General features: G+C 44.9%; 1 protein-coding gene across 1 annotated transcript in view; it reads right to left on the minus strand.

The window, feature by feature from the left end:
* The window catches only part of SOS1 (SOS Ras/Rac guanine nucleotide exchange factor 1), a 556,506-nt gene that overhangs the window by 287,882 nt on the left and 241,354 nt on the right, over positions 1 to 27,270 (minus strand). Inside the window, exons 8-9 of the mRNA XM_085611592.1 lie at positions 23,708 to 23,806; positions 8,035 to 8,162 (exon numbers count right to left, since the gene is read on the minus strand). Coding sequence (XP_085467718.1) covers positions 8,035 to 8,162; positions 23,708 to 23,806 — 227 coding nt within the window. The remainder of the gene's footprint in view (positions 1 to 8,034; positions 8,163 to 23,707; positions 23,807 to 27,270) is intronic.

Here is a 27,270-nt window from a genome sequence, read left to right on the forward strand (position 1 = left end):
GTGGTAGGGCGTCTAGCTTCTCTGATGACGTTCATACAGTCAGGGGGAAGGTTTAGGTATCCGAATTCTAGGATTTCAGGGGCCAGATCGCAAGGTTGAGCTGAGCTGGGTCCGGGTGCCTGATCTCTCCATGGTTCTGGGTTAGGAGGCATGGTGAGAGGTGTAGCTTTTGGTGTGGTACTACCGAGAGTTCCAGCAGCGTGGTGTACCACGGTTGTGAGGCCCATGTTGGAGCTACTAGGATCAGCGTGAGGGAACGCTGTTGTAGCTTTCGCACCACTAATGGAATTAGTGGGAGAGGTGGAAAAGCGTACGCAAATTTGCCTGACCAGTTCATCCATATCGCATTTCCTTTGGACAATGGGTGTGGGTATCTGGCGGCGAAGCTTGGGCATTTTTTGTTTTCGTGGGTGGCGAATAGGTCTATTTGTGGATGCCCCCACATTTGAAAGAACGGGTGAAGAACCTGCGGGTGAAGTTCCCACTCGTGGATCTGCTGCGTCTGTCTGCTGAGCAGATCTGCCATGGTGTTTTGGACTCCTGGGACATGTTGGGCTAGGAGAAAAAATTTGGGTGGAATTGCCCATCTCCTTATGCTCTGTGCTAGTTGAGAGAGCTGTGGAGAGTGTGTGCCGCCTTGTTTTTGAATGTAATACATGGCCGTCATGTTGTCTGTGCGAATGAGGACTGCCTTGCCTAAAATCTGTCTCTGAAAGGATTTTAGGGCTAGAGAGATTGCTAGTAACTCCAGATGGTTGATATGGAGTAACTTTTGTTGCGGCGTCCATGTGCCCTGCACTGTAAGGTGTAATAGATGAGCTCCCCAGCCGGAGAGCGATGCGTCTGTTAGTATTATTTGTGGAACCGGGTCCAGGAATGGTCGACCTTTGGAAAGGTTTGTGGTGTTCCACCACTGCAGAGAGCGATGGGTGCAACCGTCTACCAACACCAGATCCGTCAGTTGCCCCTGGGCCTGGTTCCATTGGCGCGCTAAGCACTCTTGGAGTGGACGCATCTGGAGTATTGCGTTGGGCACTATGAAAATGCAAGAGGCCATCATCCCCATCAGTTGCATAAACACTCTTGCTGGGAGGGAGTGTTGAAGTATGAATCTTTGACGCAAAGCCTGAATGCTTGCAATCCTGGCCGGATTGGGGTAGGCTATGGCTTTTGAGGTGTCTATGGTGGCGCCGAGGTATTGCTTTATGTGGGATGGTGTTAGCTGGGACTTTTGGTGGTTCACCGTGAAGCCTAGTTGGTGAAGTAGTTGGATTGTAGTGGCGGTGTGGTGTACACATTGGTTGTAGGACGTGGCTTTTATCAGCCAGTCGTCCAAATATGGGAAGACGTGAATGTGCTGTCTTCTGAGATGTGCCGCCACTACTGCTAGGCACTTGGTGAATACCCTTGGTGCTGTTGTGACTCCGAATGGGAGCACCTTGAACTGGTAGTGTTGCCCGTCCACTACAAATCTGAGGTACTTTCTGTGAGCATGGTGTACCGGAATGTGAAAGTATGCGTCTTTCAAGTCCAGTGTGGTGAGGAAGTCGTTCTGGGAGAGGAGCGGAAGTACCTGCTGAAGCGTTACCATGTGAAAATGGTCTGAATGTATGCATGTGTTTAGGGGCCGGAGATCTAGAATAGGTCGTAGAGTCTCGTCCCTTTTTGGTATTAGAAAATATAGGGAGTAGACCTCTAAATTTTGCTGATTGGCGGGAACTTGTTCTATTGCCTGTTTTTGTAGGAGGGAGATTACCTCCTGTTTTAGTAATGTGGAATGTTCTTGTGACATTGGGCGTTGCCTGGGTGGAATGTTTGGGGGGTAGATGTTAATTCTAGGCAGTACCCTGACCGAATAATTTGGGTCACCCATTTGTCTGAGGTGATGGTCTCCCAGACCTGAAGGAAATTTTGTAGTCTGCCCCCGACCGGAGTGGGATGGTCTGGAGGGAGCGGGGGGAAGTCATTGGGTAGGCGGTGTGGCAGAGCGGGCTGTATTTGTTTTGCCTCTGCCTTTATTGTTATTGCCCCTATAGCCGCCTCTTTGATAACCCCTTGTGAAGGTGGACTGAGTGGTGGATTTGTAGGAAGTGGACGCACTATCTGAGGAGTAGCCCCTAGACGTACTCCGAAAGGAAGAGCGGCGAAAGGAGCGCCTAAAGAGGATGTGACTGCAGGGCTCCCATAGATTTCGCCATATCAGTGTCAAGGGCCTCATCTACCTTTGGGCCGAATAGGTGTTCTTGGTCAAAGGGATGATTTAGGATGGAGGCCTGTACCTCAGGTTTGAAACCTGATATTCTCAGCCAAGCATGGCGACGGAGCAGGACGCTAGTATTAATGGCCCTGGAGGCTGTGTCTGCTGCATCTAAGGCACAGCGTATGGAGGTGTTAGTTATTGTCTTACCCTCTTGAATTAATTCATTGGCCCTATTTTTGTATCTTTCCGGGAGGTGGTGCATTATGGTTTCTAATTCATCATAATGCGCCCTATCGTATCTGGCCAATAGCGCTTGGGTGTTGGTGATACGCCATTTATTGGCTGCCTGTGACGCAGTGCGCTTCCCTGACGCGTCCAGTAGCTTTGACTCTTTGTCAGGTGGTGGTGCTTCGCCTGACGCCTGGGAATTTGACCTATTTCGTGCAGTGGAAACCACTAGGGAATCTAGTGGCGCTGGCCCTTTGATATAGGCAGGATCTGTGGGGGCAGCTTTGTACTTTTTTTCTATGCGTGGGTTAATGACCCTGGCCCTGACTGGGTCCTTAAAAACCTCTGGCGCATGTTTCACCACCCCCTTGAGCATAGGTAGTATGGAGGTAGACCTATGTGCGGTATCAAATGTGTCGAGGAGGAAATCCTCCTCCACTGGGTCAGTGTGTAACTCTACCCTGTGATAATGTGCCGCCCTCTGAAGTAGGTGGTGGAAACCTAATGAGTCTTCCGGTGGAGATGGCCTGGAAGGGTAAAGGTCATCTTGTGGGACGTCTGGAATATCTGGGTTATTGTAGTTGTCCCATGGGTCTGGGGATCCTGTAGGGGTGGGGTCTTGGGGCACATCCCCTGGATCGTGATATGGGTCCCCCTGATCATCATCGTCTGGAGACGGGGTCGGAGAGCGATGATGTGGGGGTGGAGAAGGCGGAGGTGGAGAGGGTGGAGGAGGTGGGGAAGGTATTCCGAAAGGGGAGGTAGCAGAGTCCTTCCTCTTTGGAGGTGGAGGCGGAGCCGGTTTGTCCAAATGTCTCTTTTTGGAAGAGAGTGCCAAATGTCCAGTTTTTGGATCCTTGGTAAGAGTTTTTTGTAAGGGATCCGGTGTAAACACTGACAATGTTTGTTCCGTCGGCGCCGAAGTCTTCGGGGCCGATGACTTTTTAGGCTTGTCCGTGCCGTGCTTAGCACTGGGCTTGGAAACCTCCGATTTCTTGGTCGGTGCTGAGGTGGGCTTCGGCGTGGAAGTGTCGGTGCCAAGGGCCTTATGGGGTTTGGTCGGTACCGAAGATGGCGTCGGTACGGAAGCGCTGGGTTTCGACACCGAGGACTTCGGTGCGGAACTTGGTGTCGAGGTAGAGGCCGGTTTCTTTTCCGGTGCCGAATTGTGTTTGTTGGCACCGCTGGAAGGCTGGCTCGAGCCCGAGCCGCCAGAAGGCTTATTTGGCATCTTCACCGGGCCCGAAGGTGGGGTGTGTGAAGCAGTGTCTCTGGTCTTGCCTAGGCCCGGAGGCGAAGGCGTGACCGAAGCCTTTTTGGGTGTCGGCGCGGGTGGGGGGGGGGGGTATATTACTCATGACCCTCTGCGCCGGGGTGATGTCCTCTACATCTGAGTCGTCGGCTTCGGAAGCACTGACGAGGTCCTCTTCGGTGCGCTGCTGTCCTGGATCTTCAACGTTATCTCCGAAGATGTCGACTGGAACGGAGGTCGAGGAGTGTGCCATGTTTCGTCCCGAATAGTCTTTTTCGATCTGAAAGACTTACAGGCCGGACAGTCTCGAGCCTCGTGTTCAGGAGAGAGGCAGAGGTTGCACACCTCATGAAGATCGGTGTGGGGAAATTTGGACCCACATCGAGGGCACTTCTTGAATGGAGTTCTTTCCATCAGCCGGGACCGGAGCTTGGGTAGGCCCGAAGGCCGCCGTCGACGACTGGAACCGAAGATTTGTCAATGAGAAGGTGATTGAGGAGATCGCGATTGAAAACAATACCGCGATGTGAGTGAGGATTCCGCTTCGATCGTCGAACTGGAAATGTTCGGAACCGGAGCGCGAAGATTACATCCGAGCCCGATGGCGGACAAAAACAATCTGAGGATGGAGCCGAAGCCCATGCGCAATACGATCCAAAGGAGGAGTCACCGACCTCGTGACTTCCAAAGACTTTCCAAGAGGAAAAACAAACTGCAAACATCCGGGCCCAACACCAGATGGCGATCTATGCAAAAGTGTGTAATCTGCAGCTCATATGCCTCGAACACTTATATCTGTTGTGAGTGGGGCTAGCACCAGCTCACACAGGCTGCAATAGCAGGCCTGTAGTCACAGTTTGAGTGGTCTCTCATGGGTGGCATAATACATGTTGCAGCCCATGGGAGACCCCCTGGTGTACCTATTCCCTGAGTACCTTGGTACCAAATACTAGAGACTTACATGGGTACACCAGTAGCAAATTGGAAAGGTGCCAAAGTACTTACCACTGTCAAATTTAGGGTGAAGGCATGGTGATCATTAGCAGGATCCCAGTCAGACTAGTCAGAAATCAGCACAACGCCAGCAAAAAGTGGGGGTAACCATAAAAGCAGATGCTACTATCCTACAGTATTTCTGTGTCTCACTCTTGCAAGTAAGACACTGGTTACCATTAGCCCCTGAATGGTGCCTCTGATTATAACGGTTCCCCTTCTATCAGGTTAAGCATCCATTCCTCTTCTCTGCAGGCCCTGAGGTCCATAGCTATGGTTGTATACATCCCCTGATTGGCCATTACACAGGCTATTTTAAAGCGCCAATCGGATTTTTCCATTTCCAGATAATAGGGGTGGATCCGGTCTATTGAGTTATCAAATTATAGCACCCTTCTTAGGAATCACTCGAACAGAATATGCAGCTTCCTCTCCACAATACCACTTTCTCTAGCAATAGAATCTCATGAGATGCCAGACCAGACCGCATCTGTGAGAAGCGAAGTCACCAAGGAAGGGATGGGAAAATATGGTCTAATATGGCTTCCAAAGAAGTTGCTCCACTGATCTCCACCAGAGGTACCTTGTGTAGGGCATCTGCTGTTGCTTAATTAACACCATATGTGCTTGAATGCTGCATCAAATTCTCAGTCATTTACTCGATTCTAACCATGACATTATACACATCTAACATCCAGTGTGCAACGCCACTGTTCAATCAGAGAAAGAATTCAGGAAAAAAAACTGCAAACTCTCAGACTGAAGGAGTTGCAACCTTTGGAAGGGCCTAAAGGAAACACCCAGACTACCACATTTATATGAAAGGTTGAATGTCACCTGCACTGCGTTTTTTAAGCTAATAGTCAGTACAAAATCCTATTCTGTGTGTTACATAAATGAAATTTCCTTAATACTAAGGCTTAGTTGAAAACTCACCACACTGCTTATGAAAATCAACAGATCATTACATTCAGTTTTCTTTAAAACCCACTGATTGAAGAGTCACTACAGGACTGATCTCATGTAGTCGAGCATCAGGGACTAAATGAATAAAAGAGGACATTTCAACAGGTTACTTATCTGTAACTAGAGTTCTCCAGTGAGAGTATCTTTCATAATTTGTATGCTTGAATCATTCCTCGTCGTGGAGCTTGGAATCTCCACAATGTTTTTACAGCAAACTGTTTACAGAAAACTGCATTAGAAAACAGTATGCCACAACCTCGCAGTGGTAGATCGAACACCACATTAGCAAAGACACAAACTTCAAAAAATAATTTGAGTGCACTGAATGCCACTCCCCCAGATGCCAACTTGCATCAGATTTATATGGTTCTAGTGTGGAAGGATTGAAAGGGCATAGGGCCACTGGAACTAATCATACGTGCTTAGAGACCATTCTAAATGAAGAATTAACTTGAACAGCAAAGACCTTCTTGAATTTCTGACATGAGTACTCAAAGACTTTATTCCTTTGTGTTTTGTTAATTCATTTACAATGTAAAATTTCCAAGCTAACCTGAAGGAAAGTTTACATACTATCAAGGGCAAAAAGGCGAGGAATATGTGTTTCCTCCTTCATTTATTTTGCTCAGAAGTCTGTTAACAAAAAAGAGTGGGACAACATATCCTTGTTGTCTTCTAAAAAGTCAAACAGTCCACCAATCAAAAAAGCACTGCTCCCATGAAAACAGAACAAGGAAAACACTTCCTCGTTCTGTATGCATAAGTTTGAAGAATGGTTTCCTTGTTATTGATACTCCAGTCTTTGCTCTGATCCTGTAAATAAAACGACAGCATGGGCGAGTCTATCCTCATATCTTGAACAAATGCACATCACATGGTTCAGGTCCAGATTATAAAATTATTAATATTTATCAACCAGGATACTAATAGCCAACAATGCAATTTACTGGATATCCCTAGGTTGTGATTTGGATTTTTTTTTTCTTTTTAATCTTATGCTCAGTACGTTGAACCATAGTTAATACATATTTCAACAAAGCAGGGACGTAGAAGCATTCTACATTTACAGTGTTCAATAATCTTCAGGAATGGAACAGGGCGATTTTCCACATAAAGTATAGCAAGCACCTTACATTACGGACATCATTTCCACATAAATAGAATTGTGGTTCACTAGGGTGCATGTTCAGAAGTCCCCTGTATGCCTCCCACAAACTTTCTCCTTCTGTGGGCAACCTCCGCTCTGGTACACCACCTCTTCTGTATTACTGCACCAATCTAGGTCAATCTTCGATTCTTGTACTCTCGGCGGGTGGTCCACGCACCAGGCTCTGATTATGTTCCTTTTTGCCGCCATGCCTGCCACCATTGCCCATATCTTGTGGTATTTGGGCCACACTACATCTGCGTCACACATAGGTTGTGCTACCTAGCCTCCATCAAGACCTCGAGGCATGTGACCTCAGTAATAATCTGCACCACCTCCTGCCAGCAACGCTGAATAATAGGGCAGGCCCATAAAATGTGGAAAAACTATGGTTTGGAAAGTATTGCACCATCCCAAGAATCACTAGAACAGAAAAACACTCTGGGTGAAAGAGCCAATAATATAGAAACTAATAAAAAAGGATAGTTGTAAAGTTACTACTTGTTGGATTGGATACTCCTCTCTTACATGCTATGCCAGGACACGAGGCTCCAATTATGCAAGTTTAAAGCTTACTAACAACCAACGATGCCATCCCAAACACTGGTTTAACTTCTTGAAAGTCGAATCACACAACCAATCTGCCACATTTAGGATATAGTCCAGGCAACCACTCAACGTCAAAGCCTTGGAAGTAATAGCCCCTCTGACTGAGTGCGCTCAAAAAATTGTAGTGTTAATGCCGAGTTGCTGAATAACTGTGATGATACTTTTGAAAACATGAAAACATATTGAAAATAATGAAGCAACTTCGTACTTTGGATCCATGTGTTAAACAATTAGTGCACATCCATTTTTACTTTATTGTGAATCTTTCCCCTTGAGAGTTCCTTTTAACTGGTTTTTTTTTCCATTTCGTGGGCCAGACTTTCATGTGTTACAGGAACACCCTATGCCTCTTTTCATACTGTTTGTAGAATCCATCATCCGTGTGTTGCGACTGCATATTTTGAAATACAAACTATTAGGACATAGATCGCATGGCAAAATGCAAGGCAGGTCTCAAAAGTACATCAGGATTCTAATTTCTTCAGCTGCAACATTTATTAAAAGGATACTGAATAGGAAAATATAATTTGAAAAACGAATTGTTGCTTTCTTCAGGAAGGAAATGACAATGCTGCGTTGCAGATAAAATAGCAGAACACTAAAACCATTGAACATTTAGGATTTTTTTTTTTTTTTTACCTCAGTCTTCGCTTTGCAAGGCTTTTAGAACAAATTCTTTCCATGCTGCTCTGCAGGTTAAGAAGGGCAGTTATTGCTTGTTTCAAGCACTCTTTGTCTTCATTATCCTGACTCTTCTGTTCCAATTGCTGAGTGTTGAAAACCAAAAACATTAAAATAGATATGAAGTATACAAACACAATAAGCTGTTAATAACGGAACCTTTCCCAGCAAGCTGCTGTGGAAAACCATAACTTGTAAATTCATTTCCAGGTAGACAAAACAAACACAATTTTACAGAACTTTTGTTGTATGTGTCTGAACTATCAACTGAATTGTAAACGTGTCTACATATTACGCAGTACGTATAACTCATGCATAAGACAGAAAACTAAAATCTTTTATATAAGCGTTATTGGGGGCCTGACTTGGACTGTCCCAAGCTGTTTGCAACCCTTACAGGCTGTTGTAGGCACAGTAAGACGTAGTGTTGGTGTTCTTTTTCCTTCTCCACTGGAAACTGAAGGGAGGTAATCATGTATTAAGGACAGGCTTTTCACACAGAATTCTTGGGGATGTCGGTGTAGGCCGAGATAAACCCACCTCTTCTGTACCTGACTAAGGAGAAGCACTTGGCCTGGCAAGTCTCTTTGCCATCAGCGTTTAAAGATGTACCACAGGTACAAAAAATGGTGTATAGGCAAAATGTCAAGTATGAGCCTCATACTCATGAAAAGGGTTTTCATCCATTAAGCCCTTCTCAGCTACTTTGAAGAATAGCATCAGCACCGACCCTAAACCAAATCGCATTCTTCCCTGTCCCCTGGGGTCAGAGCCACAATGAAGGCTAAGGTGCCCCTTGCAAATGAGGCACACATGACCTGGAGTAAAGACAGAGTCCATGAGCAAATACCAGCTGGGTAGGGTCGTTAGATGGAGAGGGAGAGAGGAGATCAGGAGGGGGACTTGGTCGGGTGACTTCTGCTGTCTGCTCAATTTGACATAGTGGCCAGAATTGAACCAGGCAAAAATGCAAAGTTGGAGAAAAGAGGCCCAACACACTGTAAAGAAGGGTCAAGAACTGTTGATGTGATAGCATTTTCCGGTCCCCTATTAGGATTAAATGTGCAGTTTACCCCCACAGAGGTTGACAGTAAAGATATTGCAATGGCTTCAAGGTGGCAGCTGCCCAAAAAAAAAAATGACAAAAAGAGCCCCCAGAATGCCCTTATGACAGAATGCAGTACCTGCATGGATCACTCAAGTCTGTAATGATGACCAAAAGTAAAAGTGGCTGGGTTCCAATACATCTACAGCTTAAATATGGAAGTAGATGAGGGTGAATCAGTATACTCGCCAGTAAGCACAGTACCGCCAAGCCCTGAAGTAGGTGGGCTACCACTGGATATTAGAAGCTAGCCTTGAGGAAGAATAGTAGCAAGTGGGAAGGGGAAGAACGTGGATAGCATGAAGTGTGGACTATATCAGAGGTAACAAGCACAGTCAAAGAGTAGAAAGAAGCAGATGAAAGGAGTTTCCAGGAGGGGTGATGAGCACCAGATACTACGAGCAGAGCGATGGAGCGGTATGGAGTAGGGTAGAAGAGCACAGGTACAAAGAGATTGGACCTAAAGAGAAAAGACCGAGGTGAAGACCAAAGGAGATTAACAAAGAGACGAGGACTGGGAGAAAGAAAATCAGTGGAAAGGCCAGGACCGGAGGAGAGACCCATCAGGAGTGCTTCATCTGTGCAGGTGGTTGCAAGTATTGGGCACTGGCACTGTTTTTTGAAAAACTGGACTTTTTAAAAAAAAAAACTTCTTTATTGGCATTTCTTATATCACATTTCAACACATAGACAGTACATAAATCTGCATGCAGTGCCTTCCTCATGGTCAACACGGTTTTACATGATACATTCCCTCATGAGGACTCTGTTCAGTGGCTCGCATATGTATTCGCCGTACTGCAATCTAATAATCAAATAGGTAATACCTGCAGGATCCGAGTGTACAGTGGTATCTTCAATTTCTAAATATGCATTTAGTTTGAGTCTTTCACATTAGCGGTCGGTAGTTTCATATTAGGATATAACAGAATAGCACAATATAAAAAGTAAAACATTTTAAAAGAAGAAAAATAAAAAGTAAAGCCAAAGTAACTTTATAACAAACTGAAGTCTGTGCAGTGGAGCGGTCAAAGTTAAAACAACAACTATCCTTATCTGGGGTATCAGAGCGTAGGGGGAAGTTAACCCACTGGCGCATAACAAGAGTAAGGGAAATAATTTCCCCCTCCCGCATGCCCCGATACGGGCCTAATCGCTTGGCACCGAAAAAAATAGTTCGAGGGAAGCAACATGTACACCCCACTCCAAGCAGGGATAGTGACAGACCATCACGGCTCAACATCCTCATTCGGGGTATCCCGCTCCTCCTCCTCTTCACTAGTGTGTACCGGTTGTTCCCAGGACACCATCATTTTTTTCCACAGATCCACTATGGAGCATTGTCGTACTCCTTTAGCCTCTTCCCAACTCAGTGCCCATCCTCAGCACAAGCCCAGATTTTCAAACTAATGCTATTCTACGCTTAGCAAGACCCAGGGCTAAGTTGATTAATCTATTCCCAACTTTGTGTTTCAATGGACGAGGAAAGAGTCCCAGCAAACATACCCGGCCCGTAGATGGCAACTCCCGCCCCAAAACATCTTTGAGTTTGAGAATAATGGTATCCCAAAAAGGGCGCAGCGTTCGGCAGTCCCAAAGCATATGTATGAAATCGGCATCAGGGTGGGCACATCTCGGGCAGTTGCGTGTCTCCCCCCCATAAATGATAAGTCAGTGAGGGGTCATATAGGTCATATCGATGACATTAAATTGTATGTATTTAAGGTGTGTGTTGCGGGAAATCTTCGGGGACTGCAGGATTTTACTCCATTCCGCATCAGTGAGTACGCCCCCTAGAATTTTTTCCCATCTCCCTCGCAAGTCACCCAGAGGGTTTAAGGACGCAGTGAGCAAGGTGGCATGCCCCGGAGGAAGGCCATTACCCTCCACCAGGTCCTCAAACGGCAGAAGGTTTTTCTCTAAATAACTGTCTCCCACATTTTAAACCCCCACCTGCGTCCCGGTCGCCAGTTGATCTTCAGTGAATAGGGAGTACCATGTGGTAAACCCACAAGGGGAACCATAGGTATGTATCTCGGAGCTTTTTTAATTCTATCCTGGGATCTCTTCCAGGACTGTAGTGCAGTGCGCTGTAACACTGAGCGGTACGTGGTGTGTGTAGACGTAATCAACAATTTAGCCAGCAGCAGGCGGGGATGACCATCTGGCTCTAACAAACAAGTGCTCTCCTCCTTTACCTCTACCAGCCACTGCCCCAGCCACTGCAATTGGGCAGCCAGCATATAGAACTCAAAGATCGGCACTCCTAGTCCACCTTCTGACATAGGACGCTGCAGTATCTTCAAGGAGACTCTCGGGCGCACACCGTCCCACACTAATTCTCTCAAAAGCGTGTTTAACGGGTGAAACCATCCTGGTGACATCAAGACTGAGAGGTTGACAAAATAATATAAAAGCTGAGGCAGCATGACCATTTTAGATAGAGATGTCCTAGCCATAATGGGAATTTGCAATGTATGCCAGAACTGAACACAGGATTTAAGTGATCTCATTGCTCTGCCCAAGTTTCCTTCCCTCAGATCTTCCAGGGAATGGAACACCTGGACACCCAGGTACTTAAAGGAGTGGGAGGCCCACTGTACTTCCAGCTGCAAGGTCACCGGTCGGGGCAGCGGTCCCATAAAAGTAAACAAATATGTCTTGGCCTTATTAACCCGAAGGCCTGATATATGGAAAGCCCTCTAAAATCCGCATCGCTGATGTGGTACCAGTTATTGCGTCATCAAGATAAATCAACAAGTCATCCGTGTAAAGTGAAATAATGTTTATCTGGGTGCCTACTCCAAGACCCGGTCCAGAGCCCCCCAGTCGTGCTTTTACCGCAAGTGGCTCTATTGCTAAAGCGAACAGGATGGGAGAAAGAGGGCACCCCTGTCGTGTGCTTCGGAAGATCGAGTATTGAGTAAAAATCGTCTTGTTCTCTTTAACTCTTGCAGTTGGGGACGCATAATGTAGCCACACCCATTTAACCCAGTTACTCCCAAGGCCCATACGCAACATGACTTCGAGAAGGTATTCCCAACTAATCGTGTCAAATGCCTTTGCCAGGTGTACTGACAGTACTGCTGCTCGCTGGTCCCAAGAAGGTTCCTCCTGATATAGCACGGAGTAGAGTCCCCGGAGATTGTAGGAGGTGCAGTGGCAGGGAATAAATCCATTCTGGTCCGGGTGAACCGGAGTGTTAATATGGGAGAGGAGTCTATTTGCCAAGACTTTGCTAAGGATTTTGAAGTCTAGGTTTAACATTGAAAGGGGCCTAAAAGCTGTCACTTTGATAGCTGCCTCCTTAGTTTTAGAGAGTGGGTTCACAAGTGCATCCCGTGTTGTACCGGGTAGTTCACCCCTATCAAGCATATCAGCATAGAGAACAGTTTATAAAACTCCGCCGGGCGACCATCCGGGCCCGGAGTCTTACCCGTTGCCACATCTCCGATGGCCATCCAGATTTCATGCCCGATACCGGGCCTCCCAACTCCTCCTGCGTCTGACGATCTAGAGCATGGAACGGCAGGGGGTCCAAAAAGTCCGTAGTGAGGGACTGGTCAGTCATTGCCTCGGTAGCGTACAACCTCTCATAACTACTGTGGAAGGCACTATTGATATCATCTGGGCTATAAAGGAGTGTCCTGCCACAGCTGGGTGACAGGCGATCTGCGGGTCGCCGGCTGAATCAACCATGCGAGGAGCCTTCTTGCCCACCCCTCTTCATCCTATCGAGGTAGTCCCTAAAACTGTGACATCGAAGTCGATTTAGTACCTCCTGATAGGTCTCCCTCGTCTCCTGCAACTCAAGCAGAAAGGCAGGATCAGTGCCTTGAGCATTATCTAAACGGCATAATTTCTCTTCTAAGTTTAGGATTTCAATGTGTATTTCTCGTTGTGCTCTGGTCTACTGTCCCATACAATGTCCCCTCACCACCACCTAAAAGGCCTCCCACTCTACCAGGGTGGAAGACGCCGTATGCGGATTCATGAGGAAGAAGGATTCAACAAGTGTATTCAAGGAGGTCCGGTATGGGACATCCTCCAATGCTAATGGATTAAGTCTCCTGGAAGGGATCGGAGGTCTTCTCTCTATAGGTTGATAAAACAACAATAGGGGACTGTGGTCAGATAGAGGGCGTCCCAAATATTCTATACGAGTGACAGAGCCTGTGAGCGTTGGTGCAAAGAAAAATGTATCTAGTCTGGTATGAACCTGGTAAAATCGATGAGAAGAATATTCCCTTTCTCACTCATGCTGCTGACTCCAGACATCAACTTTTCCCCAGCGTTGGATCCAGTCTCAAAAACCCACAGCTGTTCGGTGAGACTGCCCCCCAAGGAGTGGAGTGGAAACGGTCAGTCGCAACGTCCGCTATGGAATTAAAGTCTCCTCCTAATAATACCTGCCCATTCATAAGCACTGCCATTTTAGCAGACAGGGAGGCCAGGTACGCAACCTGATCCTGATTGGGGATGTAAACGTTTCCCCAATACTATCTCTCGTCCTGGCTATCTACCCACCAAGAAGATATACCTAACCTCTGTGTCAATCATAGAATGAATAAGGTCGAAGGGAACTCCAGGTTTTACCCAGATCAACACCCCCCTTGAGAAGACAGAGAAGGTTGTCACATAGACCTGACCTCTCTATCATTTGGAAAGTTTCCCCACTTCATCCTTGGCCAAATGAGTATCCTGAAGAAGGGCAATGTGTATACCCCTGCGCTTTAAATAAGAGTATACATTGTGCCGTTTAGCCATGTTCCCCAACCCTCTTATATTCTAAGTCAAAACCTTAACAACATTATGGGTGTGTACCATAGTGGCAGTGAATTATTCGCCTGCAGACTCTCCCCTCACCCCATTTTCATGATCATGTGAATCCACTCCAATCTGCAGACAACTAAAGAAAAGGAAAAATGGAAAACATAAGAACCCTGTTGTTGAACAGGTCCCCAACCCCAGAGCAGTCTGGCAACGGCCAGGCGCCCACACATCGTGAAAAACATCAAACACTAGCTGATGCCCAGTTCTTAAAAGGTAGTGGGCTCAAGGGGGGCGGCAGGGAAGGGGGCGGGGGGTGGCAAGGATAAGGACGGTGTCTGAGACGGGTATAGTACCCCCAAGGTGCACCGGCCCAAATAATGACATCTAAATCTGGACTCCCCCGACCCCCAGGGATTCACCGGTGATCTCCAAGTCTCGTCTTCATCAAAAGATCTTGTCTGCTGCGTTGGGGGTAACCACTGGTAATTTCACACCGCTATTATGGGATGAGTCTGAGTCAACCCCCTCAGTATCTCTCGAGAAGCGAGATACGGCCTCTGAGGGGGTTCTCTTGTCTTGCATGATAGCCGCTACTGCCTGTAGGGTCTCAACTCTCTTTTCGGTTTGCGAGGAAGTCGGTCGACTCGGGGCTCCTCTTCTGGAGCGTCTCGTGGATCTTTTCTTGGATTCACGTCTCTCAGAGTCCAAAGTTTGTGGCTGTGCTGATTGCGGAGCTCAGGTTTTGTACGACTCTAACCACTCCCAGGCAGACTTGGGATCCTCACAGAAGTGTGTCTTTCCATTTAGGAGTATACGTAGGCGGGCAGGGAAGATCAAAGAATACTGGAGCCCTTCCTCTCTCAGTGCTTTCTTGACCTCTAGGAAGGATGTTTGTTTCCTCTGGACATCCAGGGTATAGTCAGGGAAGATGGAGAGCCTGCTATTACCCACCGTAAACGGTCCATCCGTCCGGGCTTTATGCAGGAGAGCGTTCCTGTCCCTGAAATGCAGGGGTCGAGCCACCACTGGTCGCGGAGGGCCGGTGGCCTGACTTGTAGGCGGTGCACTCTTTCCAGGGTATAGAAGGATGATAGGCCCACGGGGCCACCACAGTTCAGAGCCATTGTTCTAAAAAGGATACCAGGTTGTTACCTTTGGTGCCTTCCAAGAGACCACGAATTCGAATATTGTACCTCCTACTGCACTCCTCTGCATCTTCGGCTCTCCGCTCTAGCGTGCGGACCCGATCCGTAAGGTCCCCCATCTGCGCCATCAGCGAGTGAGTGGTGTGCTGGTTCAAGGACTAATTCTGGACTCAGTGTCTTTTACTCTTTCAGTTAGCTTCTTATGCTCGTCCATGTGCAGGCCAAGGCCCACCGACACTGTACTAATGTCCTGATGGAGGGTGGCCTTGGTGTCAGCAATCGCTTCTAGTATTCTTGTCAGGTGCTGTTGTACTGGGTCTCTCAAGTCATTTTGCGCCTTTTCTTGAAGAGTCTCTTAAGTCTCCTGGGTAGCCCCAGGTGGCTTTGCTCTTGGCTTTTCCATCTCAGTGGGACCTCCTTAATTTCTTCCCCTCTATAATGGTGTATCCCTAGGGGTCTTCTGTCGGATCCATCCCAGGCTGCAAGGGGTGTCGTATTTGCCTTCCCGTTCTCCCCGTTTCCAGACTCCGGCGTGTACTCGCCTCGGCACTAACTATGGGTCCGCAGGTGTCACCGTATGCCCCACCCTTTTCACACGGACCGCAGACTATCTCCAGCCTTGCACCACCACTAGTCAGCACACCAGGAAAACTCCTCTTCTTTGATCCAGGGATAAATGGACTCCCGTGTTTTACACTAGTTGATACACCCACAAAGTTTGCCCTCTTCAGGAGTGCATGCACAAATCCCACCTCAGTCACACCACGACTCTCAGTAAGCCCAGGTTCATTAATTGTGTCCAGAGATCAGACCATCTCTCCGGGTCCTCCCCACAGACAGTAAATTCTCCCTGACAAGGTGCCTCTCACCTCAATCCGTTGTGGGGTTCTGTTAGGGTATTCACCAATGGCCAAATAGTATCCAAATTCCTGTATTGTGGTGCCTCCCCTCATCCACGAGCGCTCAGTGGTGGCATTGTTAACATAGCACAGTTATCAGCTAGGCCGCCAGTTAGCCCAGAAAGGTGCTCATGTGTGTGTCCACATTTTCAGGTTGTCCAGACCCCTAGGCACCACCTGTCTGCTGTAAAGGTCAGTCCCCAGGAACTCAATAGCCTCAAAGTGGGCTGAGGATCGAGCCGCCAAGCAAGGGGATGTACTACATCGGCCCTGCGCTTCTCAGGGCCTCACTCCAGTCCACCAGCGTATGGGGGGCCCGGTGTCTCCAGTTCAGCCAGCAGGGAGCACAGCGGTGCACCCATGCTGCCACTCGCAGTCCAGAAATCAAAAGCCCTCGCAGCAGCCTCTCCGCAGTTAGAGTTCCCTGCAGGGCCCCTTCCTCCATCCATTATATTTCAGCATAGGCACCCAAGCCAGTCTCCACCGTTCAGGCCTCACACCTCCCAGGCATTTCTGCTCCTACCCCGTGCACAGGGCAGCTCTCAGGCTGTTCTAATGGGCCCACGAGTGCTCAGGGGAAAGCCGCCAGCCCTCGGCACAGGCTCTCGCCGCCCCACAGTCTCTGCCGTCATCATCAGACCTCACCACTCATTTCACCGGCTTCTTCCCAGGCCTTCTGTCATGAAGCCTTCTCCTTGTCGGGATCCTGGAGCTCCCACCTTGGCTCGCGTAGGCACATTGGAGCCCTCGGCCAGTCGTCTGGAGACCTCCGCTCCGCCTCGAAGTTTCGCGGTAGCCTCATGTCGGCTCAGGGCTTCGTTCTCAGTCTACTGGCACAAGCTATGCCGCCATGTCGTGCTCCGTAGTTCTACTGCACCAGAACATAATTGCAAGGCGCGCCGGTGCCCCCATACAGCGGGACGATCTACAACCCCCTTCCGAGCATCTCTGATGCTCAGCGTTGTTCCCGGGTGGGTTTGGAAAGGCCGTCTGCTGCCAGGACGACAGGAGAAATACGGGTCGGTGCGGAGCTATGGGCTCACATGACCGCCATGTTCGGCTGCCAAGCCACCTTGAAGGACTGGACTTATTACCATTAGACTTTCATGGAGGATACAATGACAGAGAAAGATGACAAAAACTTGTATGAGTGGGATAAGTGACAGAAGGCGTAGGTCATGGAAGAAAGAGGCTTAAAGTGGAAGAACTGGCAGCATCCATATTCTACAACCCATACTCCCAGTGCTATAAAAGGTAGCATGGGGAAAGTATCTAAGACATTTTTGTGCCCCAGAAATTATGCTGTATACATATTAAGCACTGCACAGCTGCCACTTGGAGCAAAGTGCTGAGAACCATGCTTCCACAGTCCATGACAGAGGTCCAATGCATGCATCTGAAACTTTGTGTCAAGTACATCACAGAGAGGTGCAATCGCTCTTAAAGGCAACACAGGCTGGTTTTGTTGCCCTTTTAGGGAACTTGTTAACATTACTTTGATGTGCTGAGCTTGGAGTAAGGAATATCTCACCTTTAAGACACACTGGAGAAGTGGGACTTGAGATGATAGACTGCATCATCTACAATACCCTCTTTGGGGAAAACCGAGAATCCAGTTTTTCAATCCTTATTAAAAGACCTTGATATCTGCTGCATTTGCTTTATATTGAGGCTTCAAAACACACCAGCACTGAAGACATGAGTGGCGAACATGCCAGAATAAAGACTATGCATAAGAATTGCTCACTGTGCCACTGGATTCGAGTTAACCTGGCTAATGAGGGGTGATATCCCAAAACCAGTCCTAGGATGCTTGTTTCTAGTCCAGGGAAGACCTGCCTTGGCAGTTTGGGTTGGACTATTCCCATGAGGAGCAGGGTCAAGACTGGTTTGCATATGGCTGGGTCTAAACTGGGGAGGCATGGTGAGCAAACGAACAATGGACTTAACCCGGATCTCTTGACTAGGGGTGAATGTTTGATTTATTCAGCATTCCATCCATCATTTGTTTGCTTAGCACTTTAAGAATATTTCTCAGCACTTCATATGCCAATTTTTGTTTATTAGATATTATCAATATAAAGAGTGTCCTACTCTCCTGTCTTTTTTAGAAAATAATTATTCTAAAACTGGCGATGAGTCAGCAGCTCATAGCCCTAGGAACGTCAGGAGGATTATTAGGGGGACAAAAATTACAAGTCTATAGGTTAGTGGCTGCCAAATAATATAGACATGGTGGTGTCCAGCGACTCCTGTTACATGGAAAAGCCTTTCAACTGAAGCATCTTTTTGTAGCCAAGAGAGAGAGGACTTGTACAGAGAAGCCACCATCATACTGAAGGTGCCCAGCAAAGACTGGGAACCATCCTAGATGAAGCAAAGCGGATAGCCTAACCTTAAAGGGTACATTATATATATTTTCCTTAATAATGCCCTGCAAACCATGAACACAACTACAAAAAATTGATTCACTGATACAGGGTAGAGCTGGACTGTTAAACCAACCAAATGGAGCATTATCTAGACAGAGAAAAGGAGTCACTGTTTTGGGATTTTAAAACAGAATAAATACTTACACTGACAATACCAGCAGAGGAAGAATGCAACAATATCAACGCAGAGTTATCCACAATTCAGTCCTGAAACTGGGGTTTCTTTTTTCCTTCTATCATGAAGGAAGATGTTTGTCAACTGGGGATCTATGCTGGATGCTACTTCAATTGAGATTTTCAAACAAGGAGTGGAGACACTGAACTAGGCTTTAAAAATGCAAGTTATCAGACTAGAGACCAAGCAAAGGAGGAAACCAGTAGCTACCTACTCAATGCTTTACAGTAAAAAGGAAGGATTATTGTTCAGTGGAGCGTGATGGCAGTGATCTATCAAAGGGGGATGGAAATGAAAAGTAAAGGTAAATGCTACTGGTTTTCACCATTCAATGTGTAGAATTTCATATGTTCTGCTCGCAATGCACAGTTTTAACCTCCTGTAAAAACAAAATAGATATTTATTTTAAAATGTGCACTTCCACATTTCATAGTGTAGCCTATTTCTTGTTTGTTCCTATGGTTTATACTAAGCTATGATGTCATTCAAAAATATATAAATCTATTAGGAGTAGATGATAGACCAACAACCACCTACAATCATAGCTTAATCTGGTATTGCAACTAGCTAAACCAAATATCTGCTTTCAGAAATAGGACTTACTTCATTCAAATCAAATTGATTGAAATAAGTATCACTCCAAGTGACTCATATGCAGATTTTCTAAATTCATCCAAAGCCGGAGAGTCAAAGAATATGTGTGTGTGATTTTTTACATGATCGACACACATGCAGAATCTCCCACACGGCTTGTTAACTTGTACCAAGCACCTACAGCATCAGAAGTTAACCTTCTGAATCTAAAACATGTAGCTCTGCTCTGTCCCAGGAGACAAATAAGCCTGCAAATATGGCTGTCCATTTCATTAGCTGAAGTCAAGAGTATATGGTATACAAAAAGGCTGCATTCTAATGGCATTAACATCTCTTCAAGCAATACGTCATGTGTGATGACAGAAGCTCCCAACTTTTCCTTTTCTCTGTTCATAGCCAGTACGTCCTCTGGAAGCAAAAGTTCAACTTGGAATTGCTATTTTACATACCAATATAGAGGCATGTCCCATGTTGTTATGAGTAGCATATTGAACTTCAAGGCCAGATAGGTGATATAAATCATAAGGCCCAGTACACATTGCCACATGGGTCCTTTCTGTTTATTAAACTCTGAATTAGAGAGTGTTAGAATCAGACAAAAAAGAACACATTTTAACACGAATTAGCAAAGCCAATAACCTTTAGCATTGGCTGCCAACCTTTTAGATGTGTCAATACTGGTTTGTTTTGTCAGAGTGGGGTTGCTGGGCTCTTCACAATATTAATAGAAAATTTGGCAAAAAGCAACAGGATTTATTTGGCCTCAGAAAGCACACATTGTCATAGAGGTCCTATTGCAATGAAGGTAACTACTTTGTGTGTGGATGTGCATCTAATGAAAGAGCAGAATGCCACCCCTAACAGTGAAGTTAGCCAACAGCTGAAGTGAGCTGAACCTCTGGCCCATGCTTTGTGCTATTGTGGCCTTAAGAAAAATCTGAATGACAACAGACCAATCGAAGACGGATGGCGGAAGAAAAATGTGAGTGATAAGAGACCAATGGATAAAGAGGGCTGCCCAAAAGCTTCAATATGTATATTGTGTATATAATTATTGAGAAACCAAAAGGGTTAGCTGACAACGGACCTGAAAACTGTAGAATCTTTCTTACATAGCTCTTCTCAATGCCAACATAAAGAGGTCACTGCTATTGTCTATTGAAGCATTAAAGACAGCACTATCCTCACCAATGCAGTTAATGGACGTTTGAGTGGGTTACTATGCCAAGTTACTATAGATTAGTAGCCCAAGACAGCTACAGCTAGTGATGTTCTGGACTTTACCATTAGGATACTAGCAATACAGGGTTAACTACTGAGGCTAGATGAATTCGCCGTCCGAATTACAAAGGAATCTACATACACCGCCACAACTGTTCCCCAATGTCAATGGTGTAAATATTGTAGAATAAAGGGATAAGAGCCTGTATAAATGCCTTGTTCTATACTCACAGCTTATAGGAATCTATGCGCAGACACGTATACACTTAACTTGATCCATCTGGTCAAAGGCAATGCAAGTCCTCATATGCACAAAAGAAAGGCACCCAATAAAACAAATGCAGCACCATACCGTTCAGTCTGTGTTGTAAGCAGGATGTCCTGTAGTTCTGCCTATTCCAAAAGACAGGTTCTCAGGACTCTTGAGTACATATTTGTGCACAGTCATAGCCATAAGTTGAAAGTTGGTTTGAACATTTCTCTTATCCTTTTTTAAATGTATAAATTACAAATGGTATCAAGTAAGGAACCAAGACATCACAGTATCCTATGACAACAAAGGTTCCTTTGGTAAAAGCTCGTCAAATATGAGCAGATTTTCAATTTAATGGGATTGTAATCAATAGTAAAAAAACAAAAACTTGCATTAAAACAAGCATATCTTATTGATCAAATGGCAAAATAATTATTGATATTCAGTAATTCTGTGAAACATATGGTGTGAAACGATGCAGTGATGGCACACACTGTGCAAGATGCTCAAATTAAGTTGCAGAATTTAAGTACAAACACCAGTATGAAATCGGGTAAGAAGAACAAATGCTTCGAGCTCCAAGGCAAATTTTAGAAAAAGGCCCACTGGATATAAAATGTGCATGTGAAGCTGTGAAAGAAACTCAAGCACACTGGAGAAGGTAACAGTCAACATTTGGACCCTGGAGGTCCAGATCTTTGGGGCATTATCAGAATGGAAAAGGGGTATAGTTAAAGAGTATGTAATGAGTGAGGGTTGCAGTGGCACACCCAGAAGGCTCACAAAACCTTGGCATGGTATGTGGAATGTCCACTTAGGTTCATCAATCAAACTGAGGCATCGTGCAGGAAATCAGCAGACAAATGTCTGAGGCTGCACACCACTTCCAGTCTTCAAGGGGAACGAAAAGTGGTCAGAGCTTGGCACTGTGAAGATTTCTCATTACCTAGGGCCGGACTCACATCAGGATTTCGCTTAAGATACCACTGGAACTTCCACTGCCAGATTTGTTTGTTATGCCTCTGCGAAATGACCAACAGTTACCTTCCTTGAAGTACTAATCTGTTTGGCCAAAGTTGTAATCAATGGTTAGATCAATCTTAATGCCACAGCCTTTTAGCTTTGCTGAAACCGCTATATGAAGAAGCACGTTTGAATTCCAAATCCCCATATTTTACATCAGCAATTCAACTGGCCTGCAGAGCGTCAGAAACACAAGAAAGCAGTGCTTGTCTGGGCATCTAACGCATGCCCTGGTATAAAATAAAAATGGCTAACTTGGGGGTACTGCAATGGAATCACAAACTGAAAGAAATGTTTTACATTTTTTGTACCATATTGTGTTTGCACCCCTCAGCATTCTATGATACCAAGGTGACAGAAGGAGGAGATGTGGTGTGGGGTATACATGCTTGAGGTAAATCCCACTGCAAGCCATTATCGGATTAATTCAGATTGAAGTGGCTATCTGAGGGTTGATCCAGCCCCCTTTTCCACCTCATTAAAACAGATTAAAGTTTAATGAATTTTTGTTCACTTTAAAGGAGAGTCTGAGTGTGGAGGCGGCCTACAGAAAATGTATTTGGCCTGCTACACACCTATTCCTTTCCTTCCATACTGAAAACATACTTTAGAACCGTCTCTCTTCCTTTCTCATTTCAACACAAGTAAAGTTCTACTGGCCTCAAGATCCACCAGGTTCCACCATATGGTGTACCCTGTGCAGCAGCACACCTAATATAAGATCTTCACAGGTCTAACAGTATCATACCGACCATTAGGGAACTGCAAATCTTTTAACTACCTACTTGCATCACGTTAAACAATGTCTGTGCTATCTACAATACAGTTAACTCTGAAACCCCACAGTGACTAGTGACCAAGATTAAAACTCATGGTGGAGCAAGCATAACACAGCAGTATTACTTAACTGGAAAGCTGGACATACAGGGAGTGGGATGCCGGATATTCTCTAGCTATGCTCCTAGGATCTGGAATAGCAAGCCAATTCAGATCTGCCATGCTCCAACTATCCTCCCTTCCGCAAATAGCTGAAAGACCAACCATTCAATCAATTTCTTAAAACGTGATAGTCATTCAGATGCCAGAAATAGTTCTCACTACCATTCCCTCATCATAAATCCCTCTTCCACTTGCATCTCACCATGCTGCCCTGACCATCTATGTTATATCGCACCATCGTCATTTCTCTCAAATGGGTTATTTACAGAATGGTCAAAGCTGCTATTTTAAGTTTAAATGAGCACATTTAAGTTATATTCACCTCTAATATTTTGGGCTGCACCGATGTAAGTGGGGAATTCATTAGAAAAGCAATGATTTTACAGAATATTTGCAAATTTGGTTTTTACTGAAATCACGTGTGGCAATACATGCTGTTTGAGAAAATGGGACTTAACAACAATGGGGACAGTTTGTGCGTGTTTTGTGAATGCCAGGTGTATATATTTTGGATTTAATCAATATACATTTTTGAAACATTAAATGGGGTTATTTTCACCAAATTTTGGTTCATGTGCTTCAAAATGTTCTATTTTTCGGTAAGGCACAAATCACTTGAATTTGCCTTCGATTCTGGATTTGGAAAGTCAAACAGGTGTTTTCAACATCTGATCGTCAGGGTAGAGGCCATGCGGGATGTCAGGTTGCCAACATGATGTGGCCACCCCAACACTCCTGACTCCTATATGATAGTAAATCCTATTATTTATTGGAAAATGTATAAAGTGAGGCTTGCAGTTGAGCTCTACAAAGATCACCTGCTTATGGAGTACTCTCCAATTAGGCCCTGGCTGACTATTGTGGTCTCTTATCCAAGGTTGTAGCTTTTGAGGTCATACGTAAATTTCTATTTTGTTATATGTCTACAATTTATCACCTTTTCCAAAAACTAAAAGTTGTGGATTATTTTTGTTCTTGAGAAAAACCCAATGAAACATTGAAAATAAATAATTTGAATGACTGAATAAAGGTTTTTAAAGAAACAGTTCAATTAATAAAGTATACTTCTCACCTTTAAAAAGTCAAAGTAGTGCAGACAATAATAAACAGGAGCCAATAGTAGTCTTGGTAGAACATACTGAACAGCTTCTTTAAAACCTTCACCTATTGACTGAAACAAAAATACAAAAACAGTACGTACAAAAATCATCTTAAGTGCAAATTCAGAATTCAACATGCCTGGTGTTTCTACTCAAGCTTTCTGAGAGAACAATACTTAAAGAGAAAGAAAAACAACAATGAATCTGTTTTCAAAGTTATTTAGTAAATGCTTTTAGATTTTTTTGACCAACAAATACTGCCTTTATTTTACAACTGCTTATTGAACATGGGGAAAATATTTGATAAAACTTCCTACATCAGTGTACACGAAACAAACCAATTGTCATTGAACTCAGTAGCTTACTCATTTTTTAAACACTATGAAGTGCCTTGTAAGTTCCCGAGTTCCTTTACTTATATAGTCAGGAAGCAAACTGTAGGGGTAGAGACTCATTTTCAGACACCGATGAGCTATATACCCGTCGGCAAACTATATTTTACACAAGTCCATAAGAATCATCAAAAACAGCACCAGTTAACATGTGAGGCCAAGAGGCTTATCAACCCAAACTCCCATGCTCAAAGACAGACTACTCACAACCAAACTCATACTTTGCTCCTAAGCAGCCTCAGTTAAGTAAACTAGTCTTTTTGTGTCTCCATACATGTGGCCAAGCACCTTGCAGTTCGCTGGCATTTGATGGTGTGTGTTGCCTCTCATTGTTCTCTGCTGGGATCCGCTAGGCCTCTTGTGAATCCGCTGTGACTTGGAAGCGCTACTGGAGGAGCCGCCATTCCTTCAAGCAACAGGATGAGCCAGCTTGCAACAGTCATGCTCCTTGGAGAGCAGGGTGTCTTGTAGGAGGCGCACTTGCTCTATCAGTTGCTATTTCTCTTGCTGGTGAGGAAGAGATTGTTTGACATATACCGCAACACATATACACCCGTCCTCAGCATGCCACTCTGATAGACATTAAGTGTGCACAGAGTGGAAGCATTCATAATCCCCCTATTATTATTACATCTTACTCCTCTATTTCTGCTTTATGATCATAGGAAGTTGGTGGACCTTCTGCAAAGGTTTTGGGCTTATGATAAACTCAAGCTCGGATTCCCAGCCAGAACTTAGAGTTTCTGGAATTTATTACAGACTGTGTGGCAGCAACTGAGAGTCTTTGTACAAGAAGATAGGCAATACTATGGCAGAGCTGTGTAAATTGCTGAGAAGGAATTCCATTTCATTACACCTGCTGGAAAAAAGCCTAAGTCTATGTGCATTACTGGGGGGATCTGAACTACAGGCCGCAAATCATATGCAAACAGCTCTTTTCAGAAATGTTCTCTCATACATGGAGCTGGTAAGCTTCTCGAAGGAGGCTAGAAAGAAGATCCAGTCGATGCTGGCACAAATGGTAGGTTTAGGGCCTCTAGGAATCTAGCTAAAGAGTAGGGGGTGCAAGTTTCAAAGTTTCTAGTCCTTCTGGAAGTTTCCTGGCATTCTCCAATCTTCTTCCCTTTGTCCCTCGATTATGACAAATTCGGAGGCAAACATTCATCCAATAGTCACTATGCTTGGAAGCATGGGAAATATTACAGGTGAACATGGCAGGCCCCAAGATCTTCAGAACAGGCTTTCTTCCTCATTAGGCAAGTTTGGGCTTCTGTATCAGTTAAGCAATACATATCAGCTTTGCGGAAATGATGGAGTTAGTGCCTGGAGAGGGGTCCTGATTCCCTGGGGTCAGAAATAGTGCATGTCCACAATTTTCTATTGGGATTGTATGAGAAAGATATGGCATGCAGCACCATAAAATCTTTTATGTGTGATTTTGGAGTCCCATGTGGAGATCATGGATATCCTGGCAGAGCACCACCCCATAGTTAGCATGTTAGCCGAGGGTATAAGTCTGCTTAGACCACCAGATGCTAGGTATATGCATCATTTGGCTCATAAGGCATGAGGAGTTTAAGGATAAAGCTGCTCATTTTAAAAGCATTTTCCTCCTATTTTGGCCAGTCTCACATTCTGATCAGTTTAATGACAGGCTCAATAGAGGTTGGATTTAAATCTAGCAATAAACAGAGTATTCTGAATCACTTAATAGCGAAATCACCACGAGGGCGTAGATCAAAACAACATGCCATTGACTCTTCTTCTCAGGAAATAGCAAATGCAAAAATAATATACTGCAAGAGTTTGCAACTCAAAACGAAGCAACCCTGCTCTGGGCAACGTGATACTAAAATTAGAAACTTGAAGCTCTCGCTTAGGAACAGAATAACGGAAGTAAAGCGGGATAATCAAGAAACCGTAGACATGCGGTTACTACTCATAATGCGAAGGCGTTTTGGACTCTAACTAGGCAGGGAACAGGGACACACCAAAGTCCAAATAATTTTGATCTCAAATAATAACAGGTAATTATGCGTAAAGGTTGTGTAAACAAACATCCCCACCCCGTAAGGATGCAGTCATGTTCACACATTGACTTTAAAAAATTACTCAGGAGGAGATGGAAAATCTAATTAAAGGTTTGCAGCCTTCAAAAGTTGCAGGAACCAATTGACTTGGTCAAACATGATGTTCCATTCTTGAGCTCACGATTGTTTGATCTTTTCTCAAATGTAACTTCCACTAGGGTGGGTCCCATGTCATGGAAAGGAGCAGTTGCTTATCCATACATTAAAAAAGGCTCAAAGCAAGAGCAGAGAAATTATCGATTAGCTGCCCTCCTGGATATTGACTGAAAACATTTTGCAAAATTCTTATTAAACATCCTGGCGCAATGGGCCACAAATCCCCACTAATTCAAAGAGGTTTTTGTTTGGGCTGCTCCACCATTGATAATATCGTTGCTTTGTCTCTTGTGGTAAAAAAAAAAAACCAAAAAGAACAAAATCACACAAAAAAATAAAAACGGTTCTATAAGCCTGCTTTGTGGATTATCACACAATATATTGAACTAAACCCTTCATCACTAAACAAGGTAATTAAAGCACAACGTTTACCAGACTTTAAAACTCAGATTAAACTGAACCGAGCTGCACTAAATAGTATTCTACAGAAGGCCTTATAAGTGTCCAAAGGAGATCTCACCTCATTAAAGGAATACAAACATATGGACCTGGTACTTGAATCATACCTGTTGCTGCATTAGGAATATATTAGATATAGTTTGCAAGGTACGACAAAAAGAAAACACCTAATAATTCTACTGCTCTATATACCCATGTAGGAATCTGAGAAGTTATGGAATCGGTTTTTGCAAGGAAAGAGTGCTTGCCAACTATGTGGTTATAAAGAGGAAACCCTAATGCACATATTATCCATTTGTCCAAAACGGTTACACAGAAGATGATTTTACTTGCTAAGTCTTTTTAAGGATGCAAAAATAAGGACAATTTCAGAGTCTTTTAGATTTGCTTTACAATGAAATTAATAACTGCATTAGTGAATTAACATTTTTTGACATATTACATTAAATGCTAGGAAATTGTGCTTAGTATATTTCGGCCAATTTCTATAAAACTGTT

This window comes from Triturus cristatus, chromosome 6 (genome assembly GCF_964204655.1).
Source record: "Triturus cristatus chromosome 6, aTriCri1.1, whole genome shotgun sequence".
Classification (NCBI taxonomy): Eukaryota; Metazoa; Chordata; class Amphibia; order Caudata; family Salamandridae; genus Triturus; species Triturus cristatus.